This window comes from Ciconia boyciana, chromosome 7 (genome assembly GCF_034638445.1).
Source record: "Ciconia boyciana chromosome 7, ASM3463844v1, whole genome shotgun sequence".
Classification (NCBI taxonomy): domain Eukaryota; kingdom Metazoa; phylum Chordata; class Aves; order Ciconiiformes; family Ciconiidae; genus Ciconia; species Ciconia boyciana.
Window position 1 is genome coordinate 2,580,047 of NC_132940.1, and position 26,935 is coordinate 2,606,981.

Below are 26,935 nucleotides of genomic sequence, written 5' to 3' on the forward strand. Positions count from 1 at the left end.
GGTCAAGGAAGATTTCCATGATTTAAACACTGTTAAACACAATTTTTAAAGTTAAACATTTTAAAATAAAAGTCCATGGTGAAAACTGCATGAAGTTCACATTGAGGATTAGTGCATGTAGCTGCTTCAAAAGAAGAAGAAATTAAAAAAAAGTGTTGACTCTCTCCATTCAACATTTACTTGCCATTTCATGAGGTACCCACCAACCACAGTAATATCAAAGGAAATACAGTACAACAGAATAATTTGTCAAAGAAGCAACCTCTCTTCAAGACTATACTTTCTAGTTCTCCTTTTCATTTCAGATTGTCATGTTTACTGCCTGTATCCCAATCTGCCACAAGCACGCTATTTACTAACAGACCTAGAACAGATTCTACAAATAATGATTCTCTAATTTAAAGAAAAATTTATCTCAGGTGTCTTGAAGCAAAATTTCATCAGTAGTGGAGTAGTTTTTGTAGACTTCTATTGCAGCCTTCGGTACGTAAATTCTAAGGAGTAAAAATACTGGAGAACCTAACCCTGCAAGCACATGAGTATTTTAACAGGAGTTAAATAGAATTGTTAGCAATGACTTTAGGCATTTACAGGATCAGGCACTTAAATTGTGTATTATTGTTGCTGTTTTACTTCACCAATTTGAGTGAAAAATACTATGGTATAGGGGAAAAAAGCAACTTCTTCAAAAATCAAAGCAGGACTTATACATGGAAACTATAATTACTCTAAACAACCTGGCTCATAATTAGAACAAATAATTTCCACAGTAGTATTTTACAAATCAGTAGGGTCCAACAGATTTCACCTAAAGTCGGGAAGAAGACCCTGTAAGAGAACTCGTTTATGCACAGCATCTTTACAAGTATATTCCTGCTATGTCTTTGATGAAGCATTAACATCCAGAAAAAACTATCCTTCAGTGTTAATTCTTCTTTTACAAGAATGACCGCCTAGACACACTTCAGTATAAAACACAACTACTCAGCATTCCTCAGCACTGAACTGTTCACCTTACACACATCTGAAGTTTAAATTTAAAACATGTAATTAACCTTCCTGAATCATGATATTCCATTCCTGCTTAAGTGATATTACATTACTTGGACCACAGAATGATTTCTGTACCCTTCTTCTAGGGCACTGAGCTTGAACAAAAGACCCAGTATCAGGGCACTCATGTAACATTCATTAATTTTTGAACCTTTGCTCTGCACAGCAATCCACAGGACACCATTTTGCAGTACACGAGTATTGAGAGAGTTTGGAGAGCAGCATAAGTAGTTCCATACAACTTAGGGGGCAAAAAGCACTGCGTTGGTGAAGCTGCCACGTCTTGTAGGGTGGATTCTATTACCTCCTTATACAATGTCCCTCATAGCTTTACAGGGTGATAGCAGTCAGCTGTGAACTAACTCACACAGCTATAAAATACTCATTTGCAATCTGCTAGTCTAAAGAACTTGCAAGAGTAAAACACACCCTATGCAGGAATTCAGCTGCTTACTTCACAGAGCAGAAACCTCTTTATGTCCATTTTTCTAGGAAAGAATAAACTAAGGTGTCTCTTCCTTCACCCCTTTGCAGATTACTGAAATGTCTTCTAGAGTTAGGGTTGTATCAGAATGCATTTTTACAAAATTACATGCCTCCACAATTTGCAGGATTCAGCAAGTCAAAACAGTAACAAAGTTTACTTTCATAAGTGCAATTATGTGAATGTTTACTAGGATAATGCCATTTAAAAATATAGTGTTTTAACGTAACAATCTCTTCTTACAGACAAAAAATTAGTAGTTGAATAAGTATGTTTTAAAAGCAATGAGAACTGAGAAGATAAGTCCTACCCAGCAGAACACTCACTCCTTTGCCATTCAGGCATTCCACATATAAGAATACAGAGTTGTATACTACATGGTGATTGTAAGTGTCCTGAGTGTAGTCTCTTCTTTTGTGAACCTTCATAAGAGAGGTAACGTCTGCTCTAAGCATTAAAGAGGCATTAGAGTATATTATTCCCAAAATATATCCACAGTTGTTAAGCTGAATAGGGACAAAGCCTGACTGTCGGGGGGGGGGAGGGATTATTTTTTAAATGAACATCGTAAGTGGAAGGAAGGATTTTTAACCACGGTTATTTTCTTTTTCTTTCATTAGGTAGTAAAAGAGTTGGCATAACCTATGTTTGTTTTCACGTTATGAAGAAAAAACACTAAAATTACAATTACTCAAATGAAAAGCAAATACTCATTCATCCCTAATCAAAGCAGAAAGATGGATCAAGCTGAACAATACCAAGTAGGATAATCTTTATATTGGCCTATTTTGATTACATGGTTAAAAAAAACCAGGCATGCTGACCAATACCACATGTATCCATGATACTACTGTGATTAAAACAAAAGTTAATGCATATTTAGTGAAAAAATGAGTAAAACTGCTTATGCTTTGTAAACTTATTTGGGGACAAGTTTGCAACAGTGATTCCAGCTTTCACTGAATATGTTAAGACAGCTGTCACAAGGGCCTTTTCCCTTTGGCCGAAATGCATTTTAAAAAAGCACGTTATGATCTGATAATGTAAAACTACATGTATATGCACATACATACATCTCAGCGTGCACACACACCTATGTTATAATATATACACGTATACACACACGGAGTATACATATGGTGATACATGCTGTAAAATATTACCAGCATCAGAGCGATGTCCTACCACTGTTCCCAGCTAAAGTCATCTCCTCTACCAAACACAAGAAAAAAGCCTAAAATAGTAAGGAAAATGACTGCATTGCCAGCCAGCACCAGACCACAGGCTCCCCATTTGATCTGAAATGCAAGGAAATGAAACAATCAAAGCAGTTCTAAGATAGGTTCAGGCCAGTTATTTACATGCATTAGAGAAACTAAATAAAATACTACAGAAAGGTGCTAAAAGCATAAAGAAAAAAGACAAACAATAAATAATTCAATTTATGTGACTACTTATTCAATTAGCAACCACTCATATTACTAATAGAACACTTCAACAGACAGGCTAATAATGCTGTGTTTTAGAACAAAATAATTACCTTGCCATACAAGTCACTAAAACATACCTAAGTCATAGAAAAATCTGGTGAAACTAGTGCTCTCCTTTAATTGCTATGCCACAAAAGAAAAGATCACCTTTCAAGTAAATGCCAGTAACAAGCATGGAGAACAGTACGTGGTCTTAAATGTAAACAGCTTTCTTTAACAATCTGCCCGACTAAGTTTACCCAAATAAGCGACATTTACTCTTAAAAGATATAGCTATGAATTAGAGTTCCCTCTCGTGGTCACTTCTGGTTCTGCCTACTGTCAGGTCCACAACTTAAAAAACAAAAATGCAGCGTCAGGGAAACTGTGCATTACAAATAAGCTAAAATGAAGCACACAAGTTTTAAGCAAAACTGAAAGACTGAAGGGCGAAAACAACGCAACACATAAAAACGTCATTGGGTAGCGTGGGAGACAGGACGAGAGAGTTCTTTGCCTTGCAAAACAAATGTGACAAAATCTCACCACTGAAGAGCAGTTCAGAAAGCAAAGAGAAAAGAAGCTAGCAGAATTTCCTCAGACTTTGAGGGGACAAAACATGAGCTTGGGAAATGCTTTGAAAACCAGAAGGGCAGCTCTGGAAGTTTGGCCTTTTATCTTTTAACTGATAATGCGCTCCAGTCACCAAGTTTTCAGCATCCTAAATGGAGAAAGCAGACATTCTGAGATAAAAATAAGGAAGGTGGTGCAAGAAGCGGTGCAAAAGTTGATGAGACAGAGAGGCATGAGATGTAGGAGGAGATAATATCTTGTATTGGACCAAAACAGATCTGGAAAAAAACCCAGCTAAAAACTTCTCAGTCATGCAAGTCCTTTGTTCAGGTCAAAAAGCAGCATTGACAGACAAAATTTCAGCAGTGTGATTGTTTTCATCAGAATCTAGAAACATCATAATAATTACCTTAAAGACAGGATTTACAAGCAGCACCAGTGCACTTAAAGCTTACACTCAGTAACTGGTGTCTTACAATAACAATTAGCAAGCAGAACTTACCGCCTCAACCCGTGCAAGGATTATAGGAAATCCAAAGGCAGAAACAACAATTCCAGTTGTGAAGAAATATGCCAATTCCCTGCAGGCACTGCTGGCTGCATCACTGTCATCACTTACTCTTTTTGCAATGAAGTGGGGAATGGGGCAGATGAAGTAAAATATTAAGACAAACAGAGGCCAGTATACACTGGGGAGGGGGGGAAAAAGGAAATACACAATCAGTTTAGAAGGATGCTTCAATAAAAAGTATCTGCTGTTTAGAAAAAGTAATTGCAATAGCTGTAATCCTACTTTATGGTTTGAAAAGTGGATTACGTGATTTAACCACAAGCTTGCACCCAAAGGGGCAATCCCACCCCGTTTTCCCTGCATACTGGCACAAGCACTCACACAGCCTCGTGTAGAGCAGGATCCACTCTCTCACACGCCCAAGCCTTAATTTATTTACATTTGCATCACCTTGCTGATTCACCTCACACCACCACCTTGCAAAACCGACAGTCACCACACAGACAACAGGAAACGCATGCAAGTGGGACGGGAATCACGAACTTTCCCAAATTAGAGGGATCCTGGAGTATAAACAAGACACACCCTTGCACCCTCGCCTCTTTGTGAGCGCTCTCATTAGGGCGTGAGCCTGGATTTTTAAGTGTAATAAACATCCCAGTTCAAGTCTTGTGGTGGGAGGGTTGTTTAAATAAACAGGGAAGTAAGGGGAAGAATCGTGCGAGGTTAAAAATGACTGTTTAGCAAGATGGCACCGCTTTTCCTGAGGAAGCATAGAGCTGTTTTCAGTCATTTTTTTAATGGAAATGCAAGTGCTGGCTAAGGAGGTGGTATTTAATCACAACGTGTTTAATTCCACGTGTCAAGAGCCAGAAAGCAGGTGACTGCTGGAAGATAACTAGAGCCAAACAGCTCAATTAAATGCGATTAACACCTCAATTAAGAGATATAAAGAGGGGGAAGTTGTGGAAAGGAAGCCGGCCCGCTCACCCGTAGTACTCCAGGGCACAGCCCAGCATGAGGAACGTCAGCCCGATGGCCCCGCTGAAGGACAGCGCCACGAGAGCTGCAACGGCACAAGGCAGGCGGTGAGGCGGGAGCCGCGGGACCGGTTATCCCTCCCCGCGACGCCCGCCCGCCACTGCGCTGAGGCAATGCCTGGGAAGTGGATGCGCAACCCAGTCGTTCTGTTCCCTCAGAGGGAGGACCCCGGCCCGCGGGCCGGGGAGTGCTCGGTTACCTTTGATGCCCGCCATGTTCGCGGCGCTGAACGACGCCGAGCTGAGGTGGCGGCGAGCGACTTCCGCCTCCCGGCCACTTTACCCCGCCCCCTCCTGCACCACGTGACCCGCCGCCTTAAAGGGCCAGCGTCAGCGAGGAGGCGATTCCCGGGCTGCCCCGCCCCCGCTCGGGAAAGGGGGCGGGGCGCACTTGAAGGGGCGGGCGCTGGTTCGCTGTGGGGAAGCGGGCGGGCTGCCAGCCACCTGTCGCCATGGTTACGGGGCGGGTCGCTGCCTCCAGTCAGGCCTTGGGGGGGGGTGTTTAATGTATATACACACAAGCCTATATACGTATGTGTATGTAAGGTCTATATATGTGTAAACAGATGTATATGTGTGTGCACAGGCATGATTTAAATACACAAACACGGTTTTAAAGAGCCCCCACCCATCAGTCGCTGCCATTTTGCAGGCTACTCCTTAAAACCTCTGTTTTCACCCAAAAAAATGGGCCCAGCTGCCTGCTTGTTTCATGTGGTGCCTTCTCAGGAGCTGGATCGTCCACCCTTGACAGGGCCCTGCGCTTCTGCTAATCCACACCAAGAAGGATACTTTTTTTTTTTTTTTTAGAGCAGTATTTTTCAAGCCTTAGAATTTTGGGACCCCATTTTTGGCCCAAGAACAGCCTTTTTGAGGGAGATTTTGCACAGCCAAGGGAGGTTTTCTGTAGATATCTCCCATCTCTGCCTCTCAGCTCTTCTTCTCCTTTCATATCTTCTCCAATACAGATTTCATTATTAATTTTAAATAATATAGAGCCAAGAACGCTGCCTAATTAAAACAGCAGGCTGAAGTAGCTAAATGCTCCAAGTGAAAACTTTGTTAGGTGCTACATTTGCTGACTTGCTACTCTGAAGCGTAGTAGCGTAAGAATAGGAAGTGACAAGTTGTTTCCACAATGCCTTAATTTGGGAAAACCACCTGTAATGCCAACCTGTGAATTACCGCATGGCATTAGCGACCACATTAAGAGGCAACATTGATCCTGGCCGAGGTATGTCACCCATACTGTGTGAGCTGGTGTATGGTGTTAACCTTGTGGCCTGGTCACAATTTCTGAGCAGCAACCGAGCTCAACATGTCTGGGCTTACTTTAAGGCATGCAAACAGAAAATGGTATGGAGACCCTTTCACTGTACCCTCCCATACTGTAAATCCTTTGGCTGTCATCAACAAGCAAAAAGCCCGTAGGAGTTTTAATACAGGCTTACGTCTTGGTACTGCTGCTGCTAATGTAAATGGCTTTGTACCTACAATAAATATATATATATACACAGCTGACTTAACTTGTCTGAATAATCAAAAGGTAGAAGCAAGTTAAGTTACTATCTTCTGTTTCAGCCGGCTTGAAGGGTTTTTCTCCTAAGCACGAAAGGCTGCATCTTTTCCCATTGCAAATTTTCTCTAAATTAAGCCCTTACTCTTCTTATAATCTGGTTGCAGTAATGGGATCTGGCTTCTTCACGTAGCTTGTTTGCTCTTGAGGAAATAAAAGCTCTAGAAAAAAAAAGTATTTGTCTCTAGAGCAAGTAATTTATGGCTACCTTTCTGTGTGCCACACAGGTCCCACCCAACCCTGCGCTAGAGCAACAGAGGCGTTAGTCGTACATGTAAGACAGTGTAGACAAAAGAAGTTTCCATTTAACATACATGGATTTGTTGCTGTTTATCCAGCACGTGCAGAGAAATTACTCTGAACTGTGTTTAAAGCAAGAAGGTAGAGTTTTTTCCCCACAAGCACAAGAGATACCTGAATATGTTAATTTGAGCTTTTTAATGTATATACAAATGTTTTAGACCAGTCACAATTTCATTGAGTATATACTGTATTTACAAAAATTACAATAATTTAGTCAAACAGTAAACCTGAACATTGATAACCTCTGTCACTACCAGATATGACAAGAAATTTTTTTTTTTAGTTAACTATTTTGATATACATACGTCCTAATACTTTCATGCATCCATAAAAACATCAGGGATGGAAGTAATCAAAGCTTAAGTGGGGTAGGGTTTCTTTTGGTAGATAAAGTTTAGTGATGGATTTGTATCTTGTGAACATATGAGTATCCAGAGTTATGTGCCATGACAAACTCGATACAAAGCTACTGTAGTTTTCATTATTAAAAAAGTACATGATAGTAATGAGATCCTTTTTATTATATAGGCATAGGTCACAATATCTACAAATGTGAATGAGAAACAATAAACCAACAAATCACAGGAACATGATTCACATTCCAGTTATCTCTTTAAATAAGACAAGCACATACTGGATCAAAACATTAATAAATAACATCCAGTTTGTTACTATTATCTTAAGGTCTTTTATATAAAAGGAGACCTATGCGTTGGTTTCACATTTTCAATTAATGGTAGTAAATAATGGACCAATAGAACAAAAGGATGACTTTTATACAGAAAGCAATGTACTTTGACACACTGTCTTTGCAGTAGAAGTTTTGCCACTTGAAAATATAAGTGCAACAACAAGTGGATTGTCTTTAAAAACCACCAGCTTTAAAGACTCGCATCAGATGGCAACCCGTTCCCTAGGCAGTAAATACAAATTATTTCCTGCTCCTCTTTGAATATACCTGCCTTTTCAAAGCTCAAATACAGATACAACATGTTGGTAAATAAACTGCTAGCTTTAGTTATTCTACAAAAGGAGAACGCCAGAATTTGGGGTGAAGAGCGTAACTTGCTTTTTAACTAGGAAAGATGCTTCACCTTTAGCATCAGAGATATTTCCTTGTGATATTATTGCTTTGGTCCAATATAAACTTTTAAGATAATCAATTTGCACTGTATTTACCTCAAAAATCAGACCTGGTCCACAGATGTCTACATGACAGCTTGTACACCGTGGCCTGAAAAGTGACGTTGCAACAGGTTGCATTCTGCCAAGAGCCTTTGCCAAGTGCTCCGGAGCTGATAAAGGCATAGAGGTGACACAAGTGGGCTGGAAAAAGTCTTCTGAATCCTCAGGAGCGGAAGTGTTACCTATAGACTGGGAAGTTTCTAAGACTTTGCAGCAGAGTTTTAGTTTGTTGATATTTCTTTTGTTTGATGGTTTCAAGCTATTGATGAGAACTTCATGGGAAATGCAGTACATGCTCATTCCTCCCTTTTACAAATGTGGATTCACCCTTCCCCCCAATTCCCTCTTCCCCCAGAACCACTGTTTAACAAAGCAACAAGGTGCTGTTTAACATAAATTACTTGTTGTTTGCTTTAAAAGACACTTGCTCCATAATGCTGAGGAATTTCTTCTGCACATTTCACTGCTGGACTGTGAGGTGAAGTACAGTATTAATGTGTAAAAGCAGCAGTCAGCTGCCACACTGATCTAACCCAGGGTTCAGCTTTGTCTCTACTCAGGCATACTATACTATATGAGCAATTAAGCAGCAAATGGTGACTGTTAGAAGTGTGCCTAAACCACATCTGAGCACTTAAATTTGATAAAGTTTGATCCAAACCTAAGAAGAAAGTCCATCGAAATCCGGGCTTCGCCACCAGTTATTGAACTCAACTGAAGTGTTGCCATATCACACATCACAAAAAAAGTAGGAAATTCACCAGCTACACTGTGTCAGAGACAGAACAATTCCACCTTTCCCAGAATGTGTTCTCTCTCGCCCCACTTGAATCCAAAGAAAAATATAAAAGTTACAAGAAACTGTAACCCCGTGGCTCTCGTATGGCAAGCCAGGTGGCTAGAGTTCCTCTGAGCTCAGGATTCTTGATACAAGTACAAGGAAACCTTTCTCTTGTTCTTCATGATAAGTATTAGGCTCTTAGTTTTCTGAAACTTCTGAATTTCCAGCCAGAGTTTGGTTGATCTGTGACATTTGTGACAAGAGACTATATAAGCACTAGCACAGGTCTGTAGTGGAGACTGAGAAAGTACCTAATACAAGGGTTTTTGTCCTTGGTTTTCAAATTCTGACCAGGCATCATTTAGCTCCATAAATATCATCTTTGCATATTGTTCATATGGCTGCCCAGTAGCCTGGAATAAAAACAGAAAGAGGGATATCACATCTACCAAATCACACTACAAAAAGTTGAGACTTGAGCAGCTAGATTCCCACGCAGTTATCGTTCACTTTCCACGAATGGTTTTCACTTATTCTTTAACAAGAATAAGCTACTGTTGAGGGCTGCTTACCTTGTTTACAGCTTAAGAATTTCTTGGCTCTTCAGCTCTTCTGCTCCTCAGAGCTGATAACCCCCAAGTGTGATAAAGCATTGCAGTCCCAAGGGCAAAAAAATTTAACCTAGGCTTTGCAAGAGGCATTTTACCTGCACTGAAGGGAAAGAGCTGCCACCTGACAGAGTTCCTCGATAAAAGCAGAATTCCTGCAAGCCTCTGGGCAGCCCACATCTTCTCAAGCCTTGCCCACTGCCCTGAAACTCTCAGGGCCTCCATTTCCTTAAAAGTGGAAGCCTCGTCATCGCCATAGGGTTTCCCAGATGGCATCATTGCACTCTGGTTGGCAAGTGCGAGCAGCAAGACCACAAGCCACAAGTTGGATAATCAGATAACCTGATTCTTCCATTTTAGAAGTTTGATTTTAAGACCCCTGTCCTTTCATGTGCCTTTATCACACCCTCATCTCCTTTAGCAGGCACAATATTCTGGACTGTTGTTCACCACCAGTATGGCTTAGAGTCAAAGCGAGGGTGACAAAAGCTGAAGATCTGAATCTCTGTTGCTTGAAGCAGCATGGACCAAGCACAGTCTTGGGGCTGTGAGTGGTTAGAGTTCTCGCCTTTCAGAAACTGGCAAAAATGTTGAACTACTACTTTCTACAAAGCTGCTTGCACCAATAAATTAAGCAATCACATTCAACGCTTTACAGTTAAGAGAACAATGACAATTTCTGAACAATGTGAAACTAGGAAAACCTTACCTTGTCAGGATGAACGACAAGCACTGCCCGCCGGTAGACCTTCTTCACTTGCTCTGGCGTTACGAGATCTGCCATACTAACAGGTTTCCACTTGGTCTCCCCTGCCCATAAGACTGTATGCATTGTAGACAGCAGGGCTCTTATATTTCTCTCCTTCCCTTCAATCCATTCCAGGACCTGGAGAGAAGAGTGTGAGTCTCAATTTACGCTTTACATTAGATATTCCAGTAGGACAAAGTTTCTTCATTTGAATAGCAGTGACTCCAAGAAGCATCTTAAATTTCTTTCCAAGCTTTAGAAAACCTTTGGAAGATATTTGTCAGTCTCTACTCTGTCATTAATTTTTATATCACTGCTTGAAAGTTAAGACACACTTTGAGCAACATCCCTGCTAAAAATACTGAGTTGGTAACGCTTATGAACAGTCATTAGCTGCAATAGTTAGTTAAAAGATAAATGAAATATTTAACGGTGTGGCTCTTTAGCAAGCTTAATTGCATACCTAAAGTAAGCTCGACTGGGACTCTGCTGTGGATGTGTATCTTTTGTGCATGTCTAGAGTTAAGTCTTCTAAAGACTCACGTTGAAGGTGGCTTCAATACAAATCTTTTTAAGCTCTAAAGTCAGAAGCCTCAATTCTCTCCACGTGCCTATTTGCTACCCACAATCCAGCAGTCAAATAAAGCAATAGGTAGTCCACTTTCCTAGATGACGTAGTCCCCCTTATTGGCTACCATCTTAGCCTACGGCTGGGGAAGGGGAGGAGGAAAGGGAAGTAAACCTGAAAACCAAAGCGTATATAGATTTAACAGTTCCAGGCTGAACTGAAGTGACTCAATGAAATAAAATGCATCAGAGCAAAGGAAATTGTATTGGGAAGGGAGAATCAGCTGGGTGCTTCAGTGATTCAGCAGCTTGCCGGGGGGAAAGTGTTGCACACATTCAGTAGTACCACATGAATCGCTGAAGTTGTATAGCTTATAAATTGGTAAAAACTACTGCCCACTTGATGGCTTGACAGCTATCCAGCTTGGTTACAAGTGGGTGACGTTCATGTTCAGCATGGTTGCTGGCACAGACTTTCCAAAGGTTAAAACCTTTCCACAAGGTTAAAAAAAAAATTTAAAAAATTCACTTATTCTGTTTTCTATAAGTTTGCTTGGCTTTTGCTTGGGCTTTTCCTCTCAGTTCTGTATCCTTCTGCAATTATAATTTGTAGTTTCATATTTAAAATGAGCAGGATAGACTCAATTTCCTTCCCTTCATAATAGATCTGTAGTTTGGCAATTTACTGAGGAGAGACGAGAGAATTCCAAAGCAGGCAAGATTAATGGGACAGAGGATTAGCTCAATTAGCTGTGCCTGCTAATCAGGGCTGGAGTGATGTGGAAGGCCAGCAGCCCTGACAGTTTCACTGAGCAAGCCACTGTTTGCCAGTCTGGTTTAGGACAGAAATGTAACCTTGGAGTTTTAAATGTATTCCAAAGGATGTTCACACCTCCAGGGAAGGCATGAGAATTTATTATATGAACAAACAGCAGGAAGTCCTCACTTTCTGCCCCAAGGCAATCTCATCATGGGGAGAACATCCCTCTTTTCACCAAAACCTGGGTTTGACAGAAGGACTGGCAGAGATGGTCACTGCTCTTTTATCTGGTTTATTTGTAAGAAGCTATGTCAGAACAGTTTTTACAAACTTACCACTTTTTCTAAGTAGGATCTCTCATTCTCATGAGATAGTGGAGATTCTTCCAGGTATTCCCCAACACCTGCAGTTTATGACTTTGTCTTTCTAGTCACACTAGCTCACTGCTGTCTGGGATGTGAATGGGGAGCTCAGCAGTTTATGATGCTGTCACGATTAGACACCTACTTTATGGAAAGGAAGCATGAGAGATAGCATGTGGTCCTTGGGATCCAGCAATGCTGTGGAGGATGCGCACTGGAATAAGTGCTAAAACAGGAGGATAGCTTCTGGCACTAAATGATCTCAAAGATTTGCTCAGCTGCCTCTCACATGCAGGAAGGCTGGTGGCTTACTGCCCCCTCCACTTTTCAGAGGCAGTGTTTCAAGCAACCTCCAGCATGATGAGAACGAAAGACATGTTGAATGATTGTAAGAGCGCAAACAAGAATATTGCTTACTTTTAGTTTTTCAGGGTCCATCTCCTTAGCCATTTCTTCTTTTCTCATCTCGGCTATTGTTTTGGGGCCCTTCTTGTCCTTGTGAGCATTAAAACCTTGGCCAGATAATAGATCTTCAAAATCTGCAGACACTTTTGGTTTTGAATCTTGAAAAACAAAAAGATTTGAAGTTGTTATCACAATACAGATTTATTTAACACTGCTTTTCTACCCAAGCTACCCCCGCCACTTATCACTATAACAATCTCCCAGTGCTAATGAGCGTGCAGGTTCTCATAGAAGAGGTGTAGGCTACTGCTACTTTTGAATTTTTTATTATTATTGCAGCCCATTTGGAATCCAGGATTTCCTAAATGCTAGCATGCTCTAAAGAATCTAGGACAGAACAACTAGTGTTGAACTTCATATACCATCAAATGATCAGCATGACTTACCTGCTTAGACCCTAACCTGTTAAGGTGTTTGAGCACTAAAGCAATATTAGAAGGAGCCACCCTTTTGGATGCTGAACTCTGAAAAGCTTACCAACGTTAGCTGGTCCTTTTCCACGTTCGTTTTGTGCTCCCGGCATTGCTGAGAAACTCACGTTGTAATTGGGCTTGTTCTGGGGAGAGGCATGAGGCATGCTTGGCTGGGCTTTGGGCTGTGCCTGCTGCCAGCCATAGCCAGCCCCTTGCTGCCAACCGCTGCCGCCCATGGGCTGGGGAGAGGGTTTCTGCGGCGAAGGGGGGAATCCTCCACCCATGCCTGTTGGCGTGGTCGGTTTACTGGCAAACGAAGGCCCACCTGCAGAGTAGGGGGAAAGGAGTGACGGTGAGCATTAACAAACAGGATACTGACTTGCCTTCTGAAAAGGGAACCTAAACAAAATCCCCCAGGCAGCTGGCTTCTGTTTTCAGCTCTGCCACAAACTTATTTTTGCAACATCAAGCAAAGCCCTTCAACTTTCCTGTCACTGCTCTGTAAGCTGCTTAAAAGACAGCACCTGCCTTTGAAGATTGCACAGGAATTGGAGTAGCAGCTTGTTGGGGAAATGCAGGGAAAGCTACATGCAGCTAACGGGGAACTACAGCTGCTGTGTGTCATGGTGGCAACATCAAGCTGACCTATGTTGAAATAGTATCTCCTTCTGCTGTGAGAAGTAATACTTTCCCACAGAGCTGTGTGTTTCAGCACCTTATTACTTTAGGGGATGCTCCTCTGGCTTAGTTTGTGGTGGGAGGTACGCAGTGTTAATATTTTATTATTTGAGATTTAACATCCGCACTCAACTTTGAGCTCTGAAACATGTCATGGAAACTGGATCAAGTGCTTTTGACTTAGTAACGAACAACAAAAATGTGGTTAAATAGCCTGTGGATGCCAAGTCATTTGTTTTTAAACTCCACAACTTTGCTACAGAATACATGTTTTAAAAGCACCTCGATGGCTCTGACATGGGTTTTGGCATCCTTTTTATTTTGCTCCTGCAGAGCAGCTAGTGATCCAGCAGAGGGAACTGGGAAACTTAATTCCAGAACCATGCTGGTACTGACGCAAAGGAGAAAACAAACATCAGATAAAACCACAATGGTTTGCAAAGAGCTGAGGGCAGTGACAAAGGGAAGAAAAATCTATTTACCAGAGTCAGAGAAGCCAGACATGCTGGGTTTTAAGGAAAACTTAAATAATTTGTCAGAACTGCCTTTTTAACACTGGGATCGAGGGTTTACTGATCGTTTTCTGAGATAAAACAAGGAGAAAATGCTTGTCTAAGCAGTCAAGCAAGCAGTCCTTTGTAGCCAGGTGCAAACAACAATGGGTTCAGACTCCACCTTTAGACAGTACTGCCTATTAGAGGCAGATTAGTGAGGTTCCACAGGTTTCCTCACAAAGGACAAAAATGAGTCGAGTCTAGAAGGAAACAATTCCTCAAGGACCCCAGTAGCTGGGAAGAGCCCAAGTCTCCTCCCAGGCACTGCTCCAAGGTCTGTAGCAACAGTTCTCCAGTCGGAGTTAAACACAGAGCATCCTTAGCCAGAGATTGTTCAGACTTACAAGATAGAGGTTACGTTTTGCAATCCATATACCTACCAAGGTCCCAACAAGTTGCTAGTAGGGATTTTTTGATGGAGGATCAGTAAAAGCACAGATTTGTGAGAACCTACAGAGAATCAGGCAGGAGGAAAGATCTGAAAGCAGCACTGGCATGCAGGCAGGCTGAGAGGACCTATAGAGCTCTCTGTCACATACCAGGCTGTTCATCCGATTTCTCTAAAACAGAGCAAGCTGGTAATTGTTTGGGTTTGGTTATTTTGTTGTTTGGGGTTTTTTTTAAATAAGGGATGCAAACCTGCTAAACTTGCTCCAAGAGTCCCCAGATCAGCAAATGGATCCAGTGTTTGGGGTTTAGGCTGATGAATGGGAGTGCTGTGTAGGGATCCTGTAGGACTGGTGGCAGCTGACTTACTTCCCACACCTAGGCCACCTTAAAGGGTAAAAAAGAAAAAAGAAAAGAAAAAAAAAAAGAAAAAGTAACTTAGTTTGTATCCCTGTTTTACATGAGTGCAGCTCTTACCCAGTGCTCAGTCACATGTTAGAAGACTGCTGTTAAAATTAAGTGTACTATTGTCAGGTTCCTAAGCAGTCTCAACTCAGCGTTGGCCCAGACTAGTTGCACACCCACTCACAATTAGGCTCAGCAACAAGAATGTTCCTTAGACTGTCTGCACTGACAGAGTAATTATGACAAATGGATATATTTTAAGAACTAGAAGCCTTCAGGAAGCAACTTTTGGTAGGACATACATACTCTCCCAAGATTAGAAAGAATCATGCTATTATTTAGTGGCATCCCAGGAACGCATAGCAGTTCCCAGGTCCTTCTCTGGGCTTTACACTGGAATGAAACACAACTATGCACATCCTCACGGAGCACCTGTCCTGTTTCAGGCCCTGGTTTCTTGAGGAAGGAAACCCAGACTTCTGAACAGAAAGAGTTTGGTAGTCTCTAGCCAGATCCTCACTTGGATGACTGGGAGACAAGGACAACAGGCAGCATGCCTGCTGCCATTGAGATGAGACTAACTAAAATCCCGATTCAAGTTTTGTCATGTGAGTCAAAGTGCTAAGCAGCAGAAAGAGGGAACCTGTTCTCTGCAGTCACGGGTAGCATCTTTCATCTGCCTCTCCTCTCTCAGGGCTCCTTGAGGGTTTTTTGTTAAGTGTCCTGAATTTTTATGATACATACCTGGTTTGTTGGGCCAGTCCCAACCACTGGAAACATCTGGTTGTATGGAAACCGTCGGTGTGCTAGAAGCTAAGAAGAATGATTACATATAAATATCTCAAACTAGTAGAGCAAACCCAACATAATCCAGCATCTAGGAAGAGTAGGGGGCAAGCAGCAGGAGAGACAGTAACGTGTCCACCTACCATTTGCTAATTAGAAATGAACTTCTCCCCCACAATGGGCATTACAAATTTAACATTTATTTCTGATCTCATACTATACAGAGGTAAGTGGGGAAGGATGCAGATTTACAGTGTTCGTTTTATGGTGGCTTTGGTCAGACGCTTTATATACTTATTTATAAAAGCCTTACCACCAGAATAACACATGGGGTTTAGTGTTTCTGAATACATTTCAGCCCAAGGAAATATTCTACCTGCAAAGGGCAAGGATGGAGAAAACAAATAGAGCGAAACAGCGCACACAGATGTAAACCAGAAAGAACATACACAGTTCTTCCTTTAACCGTGTACCAAATAAAGCCTGTACATCTATGCAGTTCAACGTGCCAGCAGATCATTATCCGTAGACACTAGCACTGTAACTTAATGCCTCATCATGCTGGGATACCATTTAAATTCCTCTCATTAGTGCAGCCAGCTCCAAGTGTGACCCAACCGTCTTATTCACAGGGTTAATATCCAATACCCGTGTTCGGCAAAGCAAGGATGCGAGCAGTGCCAGCAGCACACTAGTTCCCTCCTTTGTCATTTTGGCTTTCCAGCGAGACTGTTGCACCCAAGGGACATGTGTTAGATGATCAGAGACAAATGAATTTGTATCTGAATGTGTTTCAGAGAAGGTTACAACATTACATTTTGGTACAGGGGGAGAAGGGGACAACTAAGGGACATTTCAAACAAAGTAAGAGAAGAAAAAAGTCCACTAAATAAAAAAATTCCTTCTCTTCAAATAAGAGTCAAATTCAACTGTGAATATTCAATTTGTGAATATCAGATCTAAGGAAAGCAGATGCCTGTAACTAAAATCACCGAAGGACATGTGTTTTCTCTAGCAGCCTTAATATGCCATGCTCTATTTAGTTCAATTAATGGTAGTTTGGTTCAAACGAGACCTCATAACCACAGGAATATGCAGGCAGACATTCTTCATGGTGTCTTTTTTCATGTATACAAATAGCTTATTAATTAAGTATAAGATTTGAGCAAAACAAGTCTCATCCTACCGCACTTCAAATTATGAATATGCTTTAAGTCTAGAAACAAAAAGCTCTTTCCTGTTTCATGGGGTTTCTGTGGTTTAGAGTAATTTTATGGTAAGCATCAGTTTGTACTTAATAGCTCCATCACTATTTAAAAGCAGCATTTCATGTTTACTTAAATACACTAGAAGAGCCTCACTTTCTTACCCATGTGAAAGGGATCGCTGTGCACAGTTGGTGAAGGACTTCTTGTTGCTTGAAGGAAAGGATCACCAGGGACAGTTGATGAACCAAGAAAGGAACCCAGGAGGTCTGGACCAGTTTGCTTAGGGCTACTTCCAAATGGATCAAAGGCAGTTGCTGTAAAAACATATTTGAGAAAACCAAGTCATTAACTTGTACAATGAACATTGCTTCCGGGAATAGACACTGGTGCGTGGAGAAGAAAACCTAATACCTGCAGACACCAAATAGAAGACAGTATGCGACTGTGAGAGAGCAACTGGAAAATATCAGCACCCTAGCCAAATGCTAAGGGACATAGAGAGACACATGACTTGGTCAGAGCAACACATTTGTTGATCCCATCTGTCTTTTCCAATCAGAGGGGCTGAATTTAGGAGCAGCTGAAGTGAGTATTTAGATACTTAGACACTTCAGATGAAGTTTCAACTTGCACATACTGCCAATACGTAAATGGATGGTGAGGGACAGCCTGGAGCTTGGAGTTAGTATCCTGGCACTGTTCCTCTTCCTCTCAAGAGCTGAATGCAGTCCAGGATGACTTTAGGCTGTCAAAGGTTATACATGTCGAGGGTAAAAGGACCATCTTTTAGAAATAGCTTTAGGAAATAACTGGTATCTTTCCTACATAGCATCATTTGTTACAAAAATACAGTTCATTCTCAAACTCCATTTTTGATCAATTTGTTTAGCTTACTGTCTTTCATATAAGAAACCAACAAACCCAACCAACAAAAGAAACCCCTATGAGGTCATGTAAATTCTTACTTGCCAACACTTTTAAGGTAAAGAGCACCTTGAACTGAGATGCAATATATACTACTGTAAGAAAGATACAATCCTGAGACACTATGCATTGTGTTCATGATGCTACTCATTATTTATGTTACTCATTGCTTAGGATACTTAATAAATTACTAGTTTTCACTTATCTCCCAAGCGCTTATTCTTGCTTTCCTGGCCTGGGACAATTCAGCTGTGTGATACCTTTCCTCTCCCTTTCAAGCACCAATCTGGCCTCTGCAAAGCATCATCATACAGCTCCTGTTGTTATGCTGCTTGACAACAATATCCAGAAATCTTCTCCTGATACTGTTGCTGCACCTCTGCCTTGTGAGGTGCATGTCTGTACAACCTTCCCACCCCCAGGCAGAAGCTCTCAGACTGAGCATACAACAGCCACAGCAAGATGAACCTTCTCCATATACAAGTGGCCTAATTTCTTCCACTGAAACTTGTATTCTTCTCCCCTCTCCTGCTTCCAGTCCTCAGTCTCCTCTTCCCTCCCTTCGCAAGTCTCAGTACAAGGAGATTATAACTGCTCCTGTCCCTTTCGCTTCAAAAAACACCATAGGCAAATCTGGTGTTTGAGAGTACTAGCACACAAACCTCCCCAAGCCCGCAGGTTTTTTTTAATTCTAGCTGAGAAAGGAGGACTCAAGAAGAGTCTTCAGAAATTGGCTGCATGGCCATCCTGTGGTAGGTGCTACTGGTGTCAGCCCCAGCATCACCCAAACCGGCGCCTCCTTAACAAAATGAAAAAATACCATTTCTGTACAAGAAAGTTGGCAGGTGTTGCAAATGCTTTAAGTTATTAGTTGCTGAGAAAAAGTTAAGTAAGCATACTGTGCTCTTTGAATCAGGTACACGTTGACAACGTCAGCTCTTAAACCGTAACATAAAGGATTAGGCCAAACCAAACACGGGGAGGCTGTGCAGCTCAGTGCGGTGCACAGAGACCTGCTGTCAGATCGGGCCACTTGTTCGCATTTTACCTTTGGCAAAACTGACCATCTATTCCAGAGGCCCTCAGTGAATCTGAGCAACTTGGATTGGGCTCTTCGCCTGTTCACTTACAAATGATTTTCACTTGCTCTCCTCCATTCACTTAACCCTCCAAAAGGTCCCTCTTTCTGATATCTCTTCAACCACTCCTTCTGCCAGCCTGATCTCAGTCTGTCTTTGAAGAAACAAAAGATCTTCTCATATTGCCTATCTTCGTCTGTGGAAAGGCCAGGAACAGCAGAACTGTGTAGCCATATTTCATAGTCCAGGACCAGCATCATAGCTCCAAACCCCCTAAAGTTAAAAAAGAAGTTCAATTCCAACTGCTATGGGTCTACCCAAAAACTTAAGAGGCTTTTTTTTTTTTTTTTTAAATTAATACTTATTCTCCTCATATGCGTTATTGGACACATAATAAGAGTAAAACTGATGATCTCCAGTGGCTGTCAGTGTAAGGAGCCAGCCAAACACTTGGGTGAGCTCCAGTAGAGACTTTAGGGAACAAACTAGATAGATAGATAATCTGGTTTGTGTTCTTGACTGTGAAGATGCACCAACTCCTGTCTCAGAGTGGAAGAGCTGGCTGGCCTCTTGGGATCCCTCGCAGCTCTTAATTTTCATGAAATGAGTGTACTCAAGAGGAATCCAACAGCCCAGAGCAGATCGCCCAGGGGGGATTCTCAAAGCATGTGCCCCACCAAGTCACATACTAGACATAGCCACTATTACCTTCTCCTACCCTTGGGGACGGGGATGGGGATGCCGAAGCTGCAGAACGCCGAGGAGTTGACTGCAGAGATCCAGGTCCCCCCACATGGAAGACCTCCTCAGCAGCAGGCTGTCCACTTTGACTCTGGGAACTTGGCCCGCCAACCCCAAACAAATCATTCAGCAAGTCTGAGTTAGAGGGGGCAGCAGTGGGCTGCGAGGGAAAACTCTTGCTCATAGGGCTACCATCCAGGCCCAGCAGGTCCACGTCTTCAAGCGGAGGTGGTGCTGGAGGCTCTTGCTGCTTTTTGCTATGTTTTGGTGTCCCGTGAGGCTTGTCACCGCTGGCATTACTGTGCTGACTGGAAAGGGACAAGAGTTCGTCATCTGACTGTTCGCTTTCCTCATGCACCAACGCTGCTCGATCCTCTGAGGTGGGGTGAGAGCTACTTTTGTCAGATTTCTGATCTAAATGATGATTAAAAATAAAATTAGGTAGCTGTTAGTTTTGTGATCACAAAGGTCCCATAAAAATCAGCTTACGTGCAGAACAAAAGGCTACTGAGAAAACCACAGCAGCATTTTGCTGGACTTTAAAATAAGAGTCCTTCGCAAAGATTAACTTAAAGTCTTCGCTGGTCTGCATTGTAAGGAGCCAGCTTTATTGATCAGGAAACACAGACAGATGTTAATTGACTCTCCTGAAGCCTGAAGAGCCAGCACGTGTAAGGCCTACAGATGCAAACTGAACAAGTTTCTGGGTCAGGACCAAGAATCCAGGATGATCCCCAGCCATGCCTCAAAACCAAGGCAAAACAAGGCTCATTGAAAAGGAGCAGGGACGTAAACCACCCTCCTAGCTGTGCCCACAAGGATCTCTTACGCTGGGCTCCTACACAGCAAGGTGCTGATGCCAGAGAAGGAACGCCGCATTCGGCAGCAGCATGAGATTTTGAAGGTGTTCAGCACTATTAAACGGCCTCTCAGACAAACACTCTCAGTGCTACGTTCTCATAGCACTATATGTAAAGGGCAGCATTAGGAAAAAACAGCTTAAATTTGGTTTTAGCATCAAGGAGGCCTAGGGCGAAGCTGTACACTAGAACGATGTCAATAATTGTCATATACAGCACAAGCAGGCAATGTTTGAAGAGGACATTGTAGGAAATCAATTCCCACTCAATTGCAACGTAAGGGTCTGACCAGCAATACACTGTGAGCTAATGGGAAAGACATGTTACAATCAGATCCTTCAGCCTGACTCTGTGCTCCAGGAAGGGGGGCGGGGGAAGTTATTTATCTTGTTCGAAGCAGATTTTACTTTGAAGACCAAGTCTGCATACCTTGCCAGCTGAGAGATGAGAAGAATGCACTCTGTCCAACATTTCTTATGTTATCCTGGGGTGAATCAGTGGGACCTCTACCTGCAGCACAGAGCACCAAATAAATAAAGAAAATCAAGCAAAAGAAAGTTCAGCATGCAGGTAAGCATGTAAATTAAGTCAGGAAACCTGTACAGCTCTTACCTGCCAAAGCAAGAGTGTCCTGATGCTCCTGATGAGAGGAGAAGAGAATGGTTGGATTGATGTCTTTTGTCGTGAAGTTCTCCCATGGGGGAGTTAATTCGGTTTGTCTATCGGTAGATTGTATTTCTATCTCCAGTATAACATGAAAGAGCTGAGGATACTTGTCTGGAGAGTCACAGGCATCCAGTTCAGGCCTAAATGGGGATAAGAGTTGTTCAGTTAAAAAGGAAAGGATATTTCTGCAAAGCTATATAAAGTCTTTCAATATATGCATGCGCACAGACTTTTCACATTTCATCTGTGAATATTCTCCTTCAGCCTTCATAAGGCTTTTATGCTTCGGGTTTGATTAATGTTCAGCTTAAAATACTCACTTGGTGAATTTTAGTGTGGTTGTTCCCAGGGCTATGAATCCAGTATGAAATTGAATTTGGAATATTTGTGTGTTGGTCATCTGAAAAAACACAGAGCACCAGACTGAACAAGTGCTTCAATTCATTAAATTAAATTCATAAATTAAATGAAAATATTTGTTTATAGCACATGCAGACAGTTAGTTAAGTCTACCTTACTACCAGTTACTATATAGACTAATTATAACTGCTATATAAGCTAATTCATTCTGCTTGTTCTACAGAAAGCAGAGCTTTTCCTTCTCAAACCCAAATTTTTCCATCTGCCTTAAATTCTGCTGCTGCCTCCACGCAGCAGAATGCCTTCACACCGTTCAGGAATATGTCTTCATCCCCTGCTTGTCTTCATTTCTGGGATCTACTTGACATTTTATCTCTTAAATGAAACCGCTATCTGTTTCCACTGAATACATTGGAGCAACAGGTTTGTACCCCAGGAAAACATAGAGGCTTCAGTAGAGTGTCATCTATACAGCAAACAGCATCAATAACAAATTAAGAAAAGAAAAACATTCATTGGTCACTCTGCAGCTTGAATACTAAGGTTTCGAACATACCATCAGGAAAATTATCAAGATCTCAGATTAAAGTATCAGCAGATAAATTGACCGTTTGAGAATGCAGCCACCACACCCAGCTAGCTGTGGGAGTCCGGGAGCTGTTCTGCCTGACCAGCCACGCAGCACCCGTCTGCAGGGAGCAAATGAGGTGGTACTCAAAGCAGGTGGGACAAAGCTTGGTTCTTCCCTCACTTTTTGTGCTTTAAGTCACTACAATTTAAACAGGTTAGTTCACCGAGTAAGCCAATCAACCCTCATCACTGCAAAAGTTAATGGAGCAACTTAGCGTATGACAGCTACTGATTCAATTTTTGCAGATCCAGGTTTTCTAGTCTGAACAGACTGCATTTCCAAATTCCTCTTCTGCAATTACCAGAGCCAAAGAACAGCATTTTAAAGTCTGTCTCAAAGCCTAGAGCAGCACAGACCAATACATATTTTCACTTTCAGCACTGCTCCTATGTTATAGGAAGGAGACATCAGGCTGTGCTCACTCCAGCACCCCTCTATTCTCTCTCCCCAGTTACCACTGTCTCCCATTTCTTTGATCTGCTAGTATTAAGAGGCTTTTAGCTATGAAGAGGGTGGCTGTCTGACCAGCCTGCGGCTTAAATGGTCTTTCCTATCCCCATGACTGATCAATCCACAGAAATTGCCTTTTTGCCCTAATGACCAAAAAAGGTGAAGGCTGCTCTAGAGCAAGCAAAACAGACACCACGCAGGAGCGATGGCTCAGTAAGTTATTCTAATTTGAGCAGAAGAAAATCTTCTTCCATCTGCTTAGAGTGCACAGGTAGAAGCTTTGGTAGTGGTTTGCCCTGAGCTGGTTACTGATGAACGGTTTCTGTCTTCTACATCAGCTGGAAGGATCCTACACCCTATCAGTAGACACCATCTCCATAAAGAGATACCAGAGGCATCATGGACTTCTCCATATGCAGTTCTTTGTTTTCACTTGGCACTGCTCAAATTTGTGTTATGTCTACTGTCAAGTAAGGAACTTCCATCACAAGTGCCATGTCCATTCTTAGACCCCATATTTAGCCACCTCTTAGTTAGCTACATTGCCTTTATCATGCAAGAGCAGTTGAACAAACTCCTACTTTTGCTTGAAGGCGTCCCCCAATGGTTGATCTCATATGGTAGACAGAAACAACAACATCTCCATGGACAGTGGCTCCCAGTGGAATTAGGACTTTCCCTTCTTGCACACGGTATTCTCTTTGAGGGGAAGAGAAGGAAATCCACAGTTAAGCTCCCTTCCACAATGCCATTACCACCCATCAACAATATCGACATAAAAGCTATCATCTCGTTCAGGCCAAGCAAACAGAAGGTGCATTCAGCACTCTGCTTAATGTTAGGCTTAGTTGAAACAGAAACACTTCACAGGGGAAACCAACACAGCACTGAACTATCTCTATGAAGGTATCCCACCACATGACAACTTCAGACTCACTCTGGCAGTTTATTTCAACACTAGGCACTAACTTTCAATTAATATATGCACTCCTTCATTTATCAGGCAGTCTGGCAATGACTGCAGCACAGATATTAGACACATTACAGCAAAATGAAAGCCTCATTGCATTAAGCTCCTAAGGATGGTAGGAGATCACAGCAACTCACTTCATTCTTTCATACTCCTGGGAAGTGGTAAGGATTCTGGTTTCTCCGCTGAGAATGTCACAGAAGGGCCGGCACCCATTTCGTTGCTTGTTGAAACAGGGGACTGGACTGAGGGTAACTGACTTGATAGTAAGTGGTTTGCAGTGAGGAATGATGGGCTTGTCTGCTATTAGATCACAAATGTATCCTATGTATCTGCAGACAGAGAAAGCCATTACTGAAATCTCCATCCCAGGTAACCAATTTTAATTCTGTACTTGAAGTCTACCTTGAAATCCAGTGAAAGTGCAATTCTTTCACAGTTCCAGGACTGAAGTTTCCATGTACTCCAGCATCCTTGCAGCTGGCACAAAATCTACACCTCTATTTCTGTTTAATTACAAGAACCGGAGCTCAAGAGGAAGGAAGTTGGCCTTTAGCTCTGAGCTGAAGATCATTTCTCCTGACCTTTTAGGAGAGAAGGTGCTGAGCAATGGTTTCTCGGGTTTACCAATAGAAGTTTGCCTTCTATTTTACATGCACATAGCAGATGAAATATTTTGTTAGTCATGTACTGAAGGATCATTATTATTACATAAATAACACTGTATCTTTAGTTTGCTCTGACAGGCAGTTTTTCTTCTGCTTAATGGCAATTGTAAAAAAGACAATTTTACAGCGTAAACTCCTGTAAGGAGGAAGCTGACATAGGGAGAGGGATTCACCCAAGCCCTGTTAACTACAGGTTCGTCAGCTTTCCTGAACTAGTGAGCAAAGCTATTGTAATATTTGATTTTGTTCCCTCTTTACTGTTATATCAATGTGGGTAAAATGGAGGTGGCCATAAACATCAGTTAAGACCTGTCAAAGCTAAGTACCATGGCTAATGCATGAGTGCTGCTCAGGCTGCAACAGGGATTCTGGAGTTTTCAGTTTGTCGCCTCCTGCCAGCACCTTCAAGCTGGTCTGGGTGGAGAGACTGGGGCATGCAGCATATACACCCTTCAGGTCACACGCATTATTTTATAAAATAATAGAATATTCAGGTTGGAAGAGACCTCTAAAGATCATCTGGTCCAGCTCGCTGCTTAGAGCAGGACCAACTTCAAAGCTGTATCTCAGAATTGGATTATGCTGCTGGGGGTGATACCCAGTCAAGGATCTCCAAGGACAGAGATCCCACAGTCACTCTGGACAACCTGTTCCAGTGCCTGATCACCACTTTACCACTTATTTCTGGGGAACAAAGCGAAATTTGAATGCCCATCTCAGCCTAGGGGCTGGGAACACATTGCCAAAACACGCACAACAGGTACTCGGGCAGTTCTTAGTGTGAGGAATATAGCTCGCTTGCGTAGCATTTAGCCAGTATACTCTACCTCCTGTGAGATGGCCACAGTACAATTCCAGGTCTCTTTGTGTTCAGTAACTGCATAGCAGGGCCTGGATTAGAGAAGAGGTGACAGAAACAGAACATCGCGCTGACCAGAACGGCTGAGGCTGCACGGCCATCCTGTTAAGGAAAGGGGCGGGGGGAGAAAAATGTGTAAGTATCAGAGACAGCCTTTAAATTTCAGCAGAACATTCTCCACTCTTCCTTAAATCACATAAAGTAATTTCTCCAGAAAGACTAGGATTAAGACTGCATGATGAGGAGGAATTTCCCATGCTGTGTCATTTGTTTAATACCTAGGACTTCAGTGAGCGGCACTGGCCTGGATCAAAGCCAAGATAATATCCAGTAAGCAGCCGAAGCTGAGGATGGTTTAGACTTGTTTTGAAAGCCCAGAAGTACATTTTGTCTACAAATGTTGGTGTTTCATGGCTGCTCCCAAGCTGTAATATTATAATTATTTCAAACACAGGCCTGGAACTGACCACAGGGGTCACAGTACACCCATCCCACAGCTGCAGGCAGTCGTCTAATAGAAATTTAACCTAGAAGAGTTCACAAACAAACAAAAAAAATCCAGCCCAAGGCTCCCTCACCCCAACAGGTCCAGAGCCCTCAACCTACAGATTGCTCCTGAACCCATTTTATTCAGGGTGATAATGAAGGGAAGTGTGTTTGCTGAGTCAGACTGATACAAAAAGACCAAAAATACAGAAAGAGCAAGAGAGAATCAAAGTATCGCCAGTGCCCTGGGTCCTTGCTATATCCAGGAACGTATGAGGTGATGAGCCATACAGACCATACCCCAGCTCTGGTGAGCCAAGCAACAAGAAAAAGCCCTTCCACCACCTTCTACCAAAATCCAAGTCTGATGCCTGCTTAGTTTTGGATGCACGTTCATGGTGCAGCGATGGGTACGAGAGCCTGCTCAATAAGTGACAAAAGATCCCAGAAGTCAAGGCTCATTTACAAGGAAGGAATGGGAAACCTACTGCCCCATCAGGCAGGCAGTCACCCTCAAAGTCTGAAACAGAAGTGAAAAGTTATACAGGCTCCTCACAATTACTTATTTCAGGCACCTTTTAGGCACTCCAGCCATACTGTAGGATGTGCCATACCAGAGCTGACCCAGGCCCCAGTCAGGCTGAGCCTGAGCACATGCTCGAGGTTAACAGGCTATTTGCTTTTTAAGGTTTAGCCCCTGCCAGTTGCTCTGAAAAGATCTCTCAGGTCCATATAAACTAAATGGACTTCTGCAGACTCCTTAGAAAGTGTTAAAAAGGACCCCCTGTCCTTTACAGCATTATTCGGATATTCATTGCTCAAAGGACAGTAAAGGAATGTGATTCTTGAGCTAGATTTCCAGGACTGGAGGCATCAAGTGCATCTTCATCTCTGTTTGAATGGAATTTATATCCCGTAGCCGCTGGCTGTGCTACGCAAGGCAGAAACGCCAGACTCATATGTAAGGTCTATGCAGCTTGGGATCAGTCATTTCCCCCGTTCCTTCCAGTCTATGCTGATCAGGGCTGACAGCCTCCCAGATTTAATTTAGGCTCCAGGAGCAAACCAGAACTCTCCTTTTGGGCATGACTGTCAATATTAAAGGTTGTATGGGGTAAATTACAAGTTAGTCATACAGAATCACACCACTGTCATGCATGCTATCTACACGTTGCCCCGTACTGAATAGCCCTTACGGGGGACTTAGCAACCATTTCAGCTGTGGTGCACAAAGAGGAGCGAAAGGCAACTGGACTTCTTCAGCCAGGCCTGACAAGTAGTGGCCATCAGCCAGTGACTGACAAGTGAGACTTTAACAATCTCAG

General features: G+C 42.4%; 2 protein-coding genes across 3 annotated transcripts in view; both read right to left on the reverse strand.

Moving 5' to 3' along the window:
* Positions 1 to 2,294: 2,294 nt before the first annotated feature.
* LEPROT (leptin receptor overlapping transcript) lies at positions 2,295 to 5,451 on the reverse strand. The gene is made up of 4 exons (XM_072867365.1): positions 5,331 to 5,451; positions 5,081 to 5,156; positions 4,082 to 4,268; positions 2,295 to 2,835 (listed from the first exon to the last, which is right to left on the reverse strand). Exons 1-4 carry the CDS (start codon positions 5,344 to 5,346, stop codon positions 2,719 to 2,721), a joined length of 396 nt encoding a protein of 131 aa, XP_072723466.1. The 5' UTR covers positions 5,347 to 5,451; the 3' UTR covers positions 2,295 to 2,718.
* Positions 5,452 to 7,145: 1,694 nt separating this feature from the next.
* Positions 7,146 to 26,935, reverse strand: part of DNAJC6 (DnaJ heat shock protein family (Hsp40) member C6) — a 40,412-nt gene continuing 20,622 nt past the window's right edge. For both annotated transcript variants that reach the window (XM_072868244.1, XM_072868245.1), the window contains 14 exons: positions 25,093 to 25,226; positions 23,735 to 23,929; positions 23,209 to 23,326; positions 21,507 to 21,586; positions 21,133 to 21,326; positions 20,950 to 21,030; positions 19,628 to 20,074; positions 17,078 to 17,230; positions 15,667 to 15,735; positions 14,770 to 14,904; positions 12,963 to 13,223; positions 12,438 to 12,583; positions 10,293 to 10,469; positions 7,146 to 9,388 (listed from right to left, as the gene is read on the reverse strand). In XM_072868244.1, coding sequence (XP_072724345.1) covers positions 9,287 to 9,388; positions 10,293 to 10,469; positions 12,438 to 12,583; positions 12,963 to 13,223; positions 14,770 to 14,904; positions 15,667 to 15,735; positions 17,078 to 17,230; positions 19,628 to 20,074; positions 20,950 to 21,030; positions 21,133 to 21,326; positions 21,507 to 21,586; positions 23,209 to 23,326; positions 23,735 to 23,929; positions 25,093 to 25,226 — 2,292 coding nt within the window. In that variant the 3' untranslated portion in view covers positions 7,146 to 9,286. The remainder of the gene's footprint in view (positions 9,389 to 10,292; positions 10,470 to 12,437; positions 12,584 to 12,962; positions 13,224 to 14,769; positions 14,905 to 15,666; positions 15,736 to 17,077; positions 17,231 to 19,627; positions 20,075 to 20,949; positions 21,031 to 21,132; positions 21,327 to 21,506; positions 21,587 to 23,208; positions 23,327 to 23,734; positions 23,930 to 25,092; positions 25,227 to 26,935) is intronic.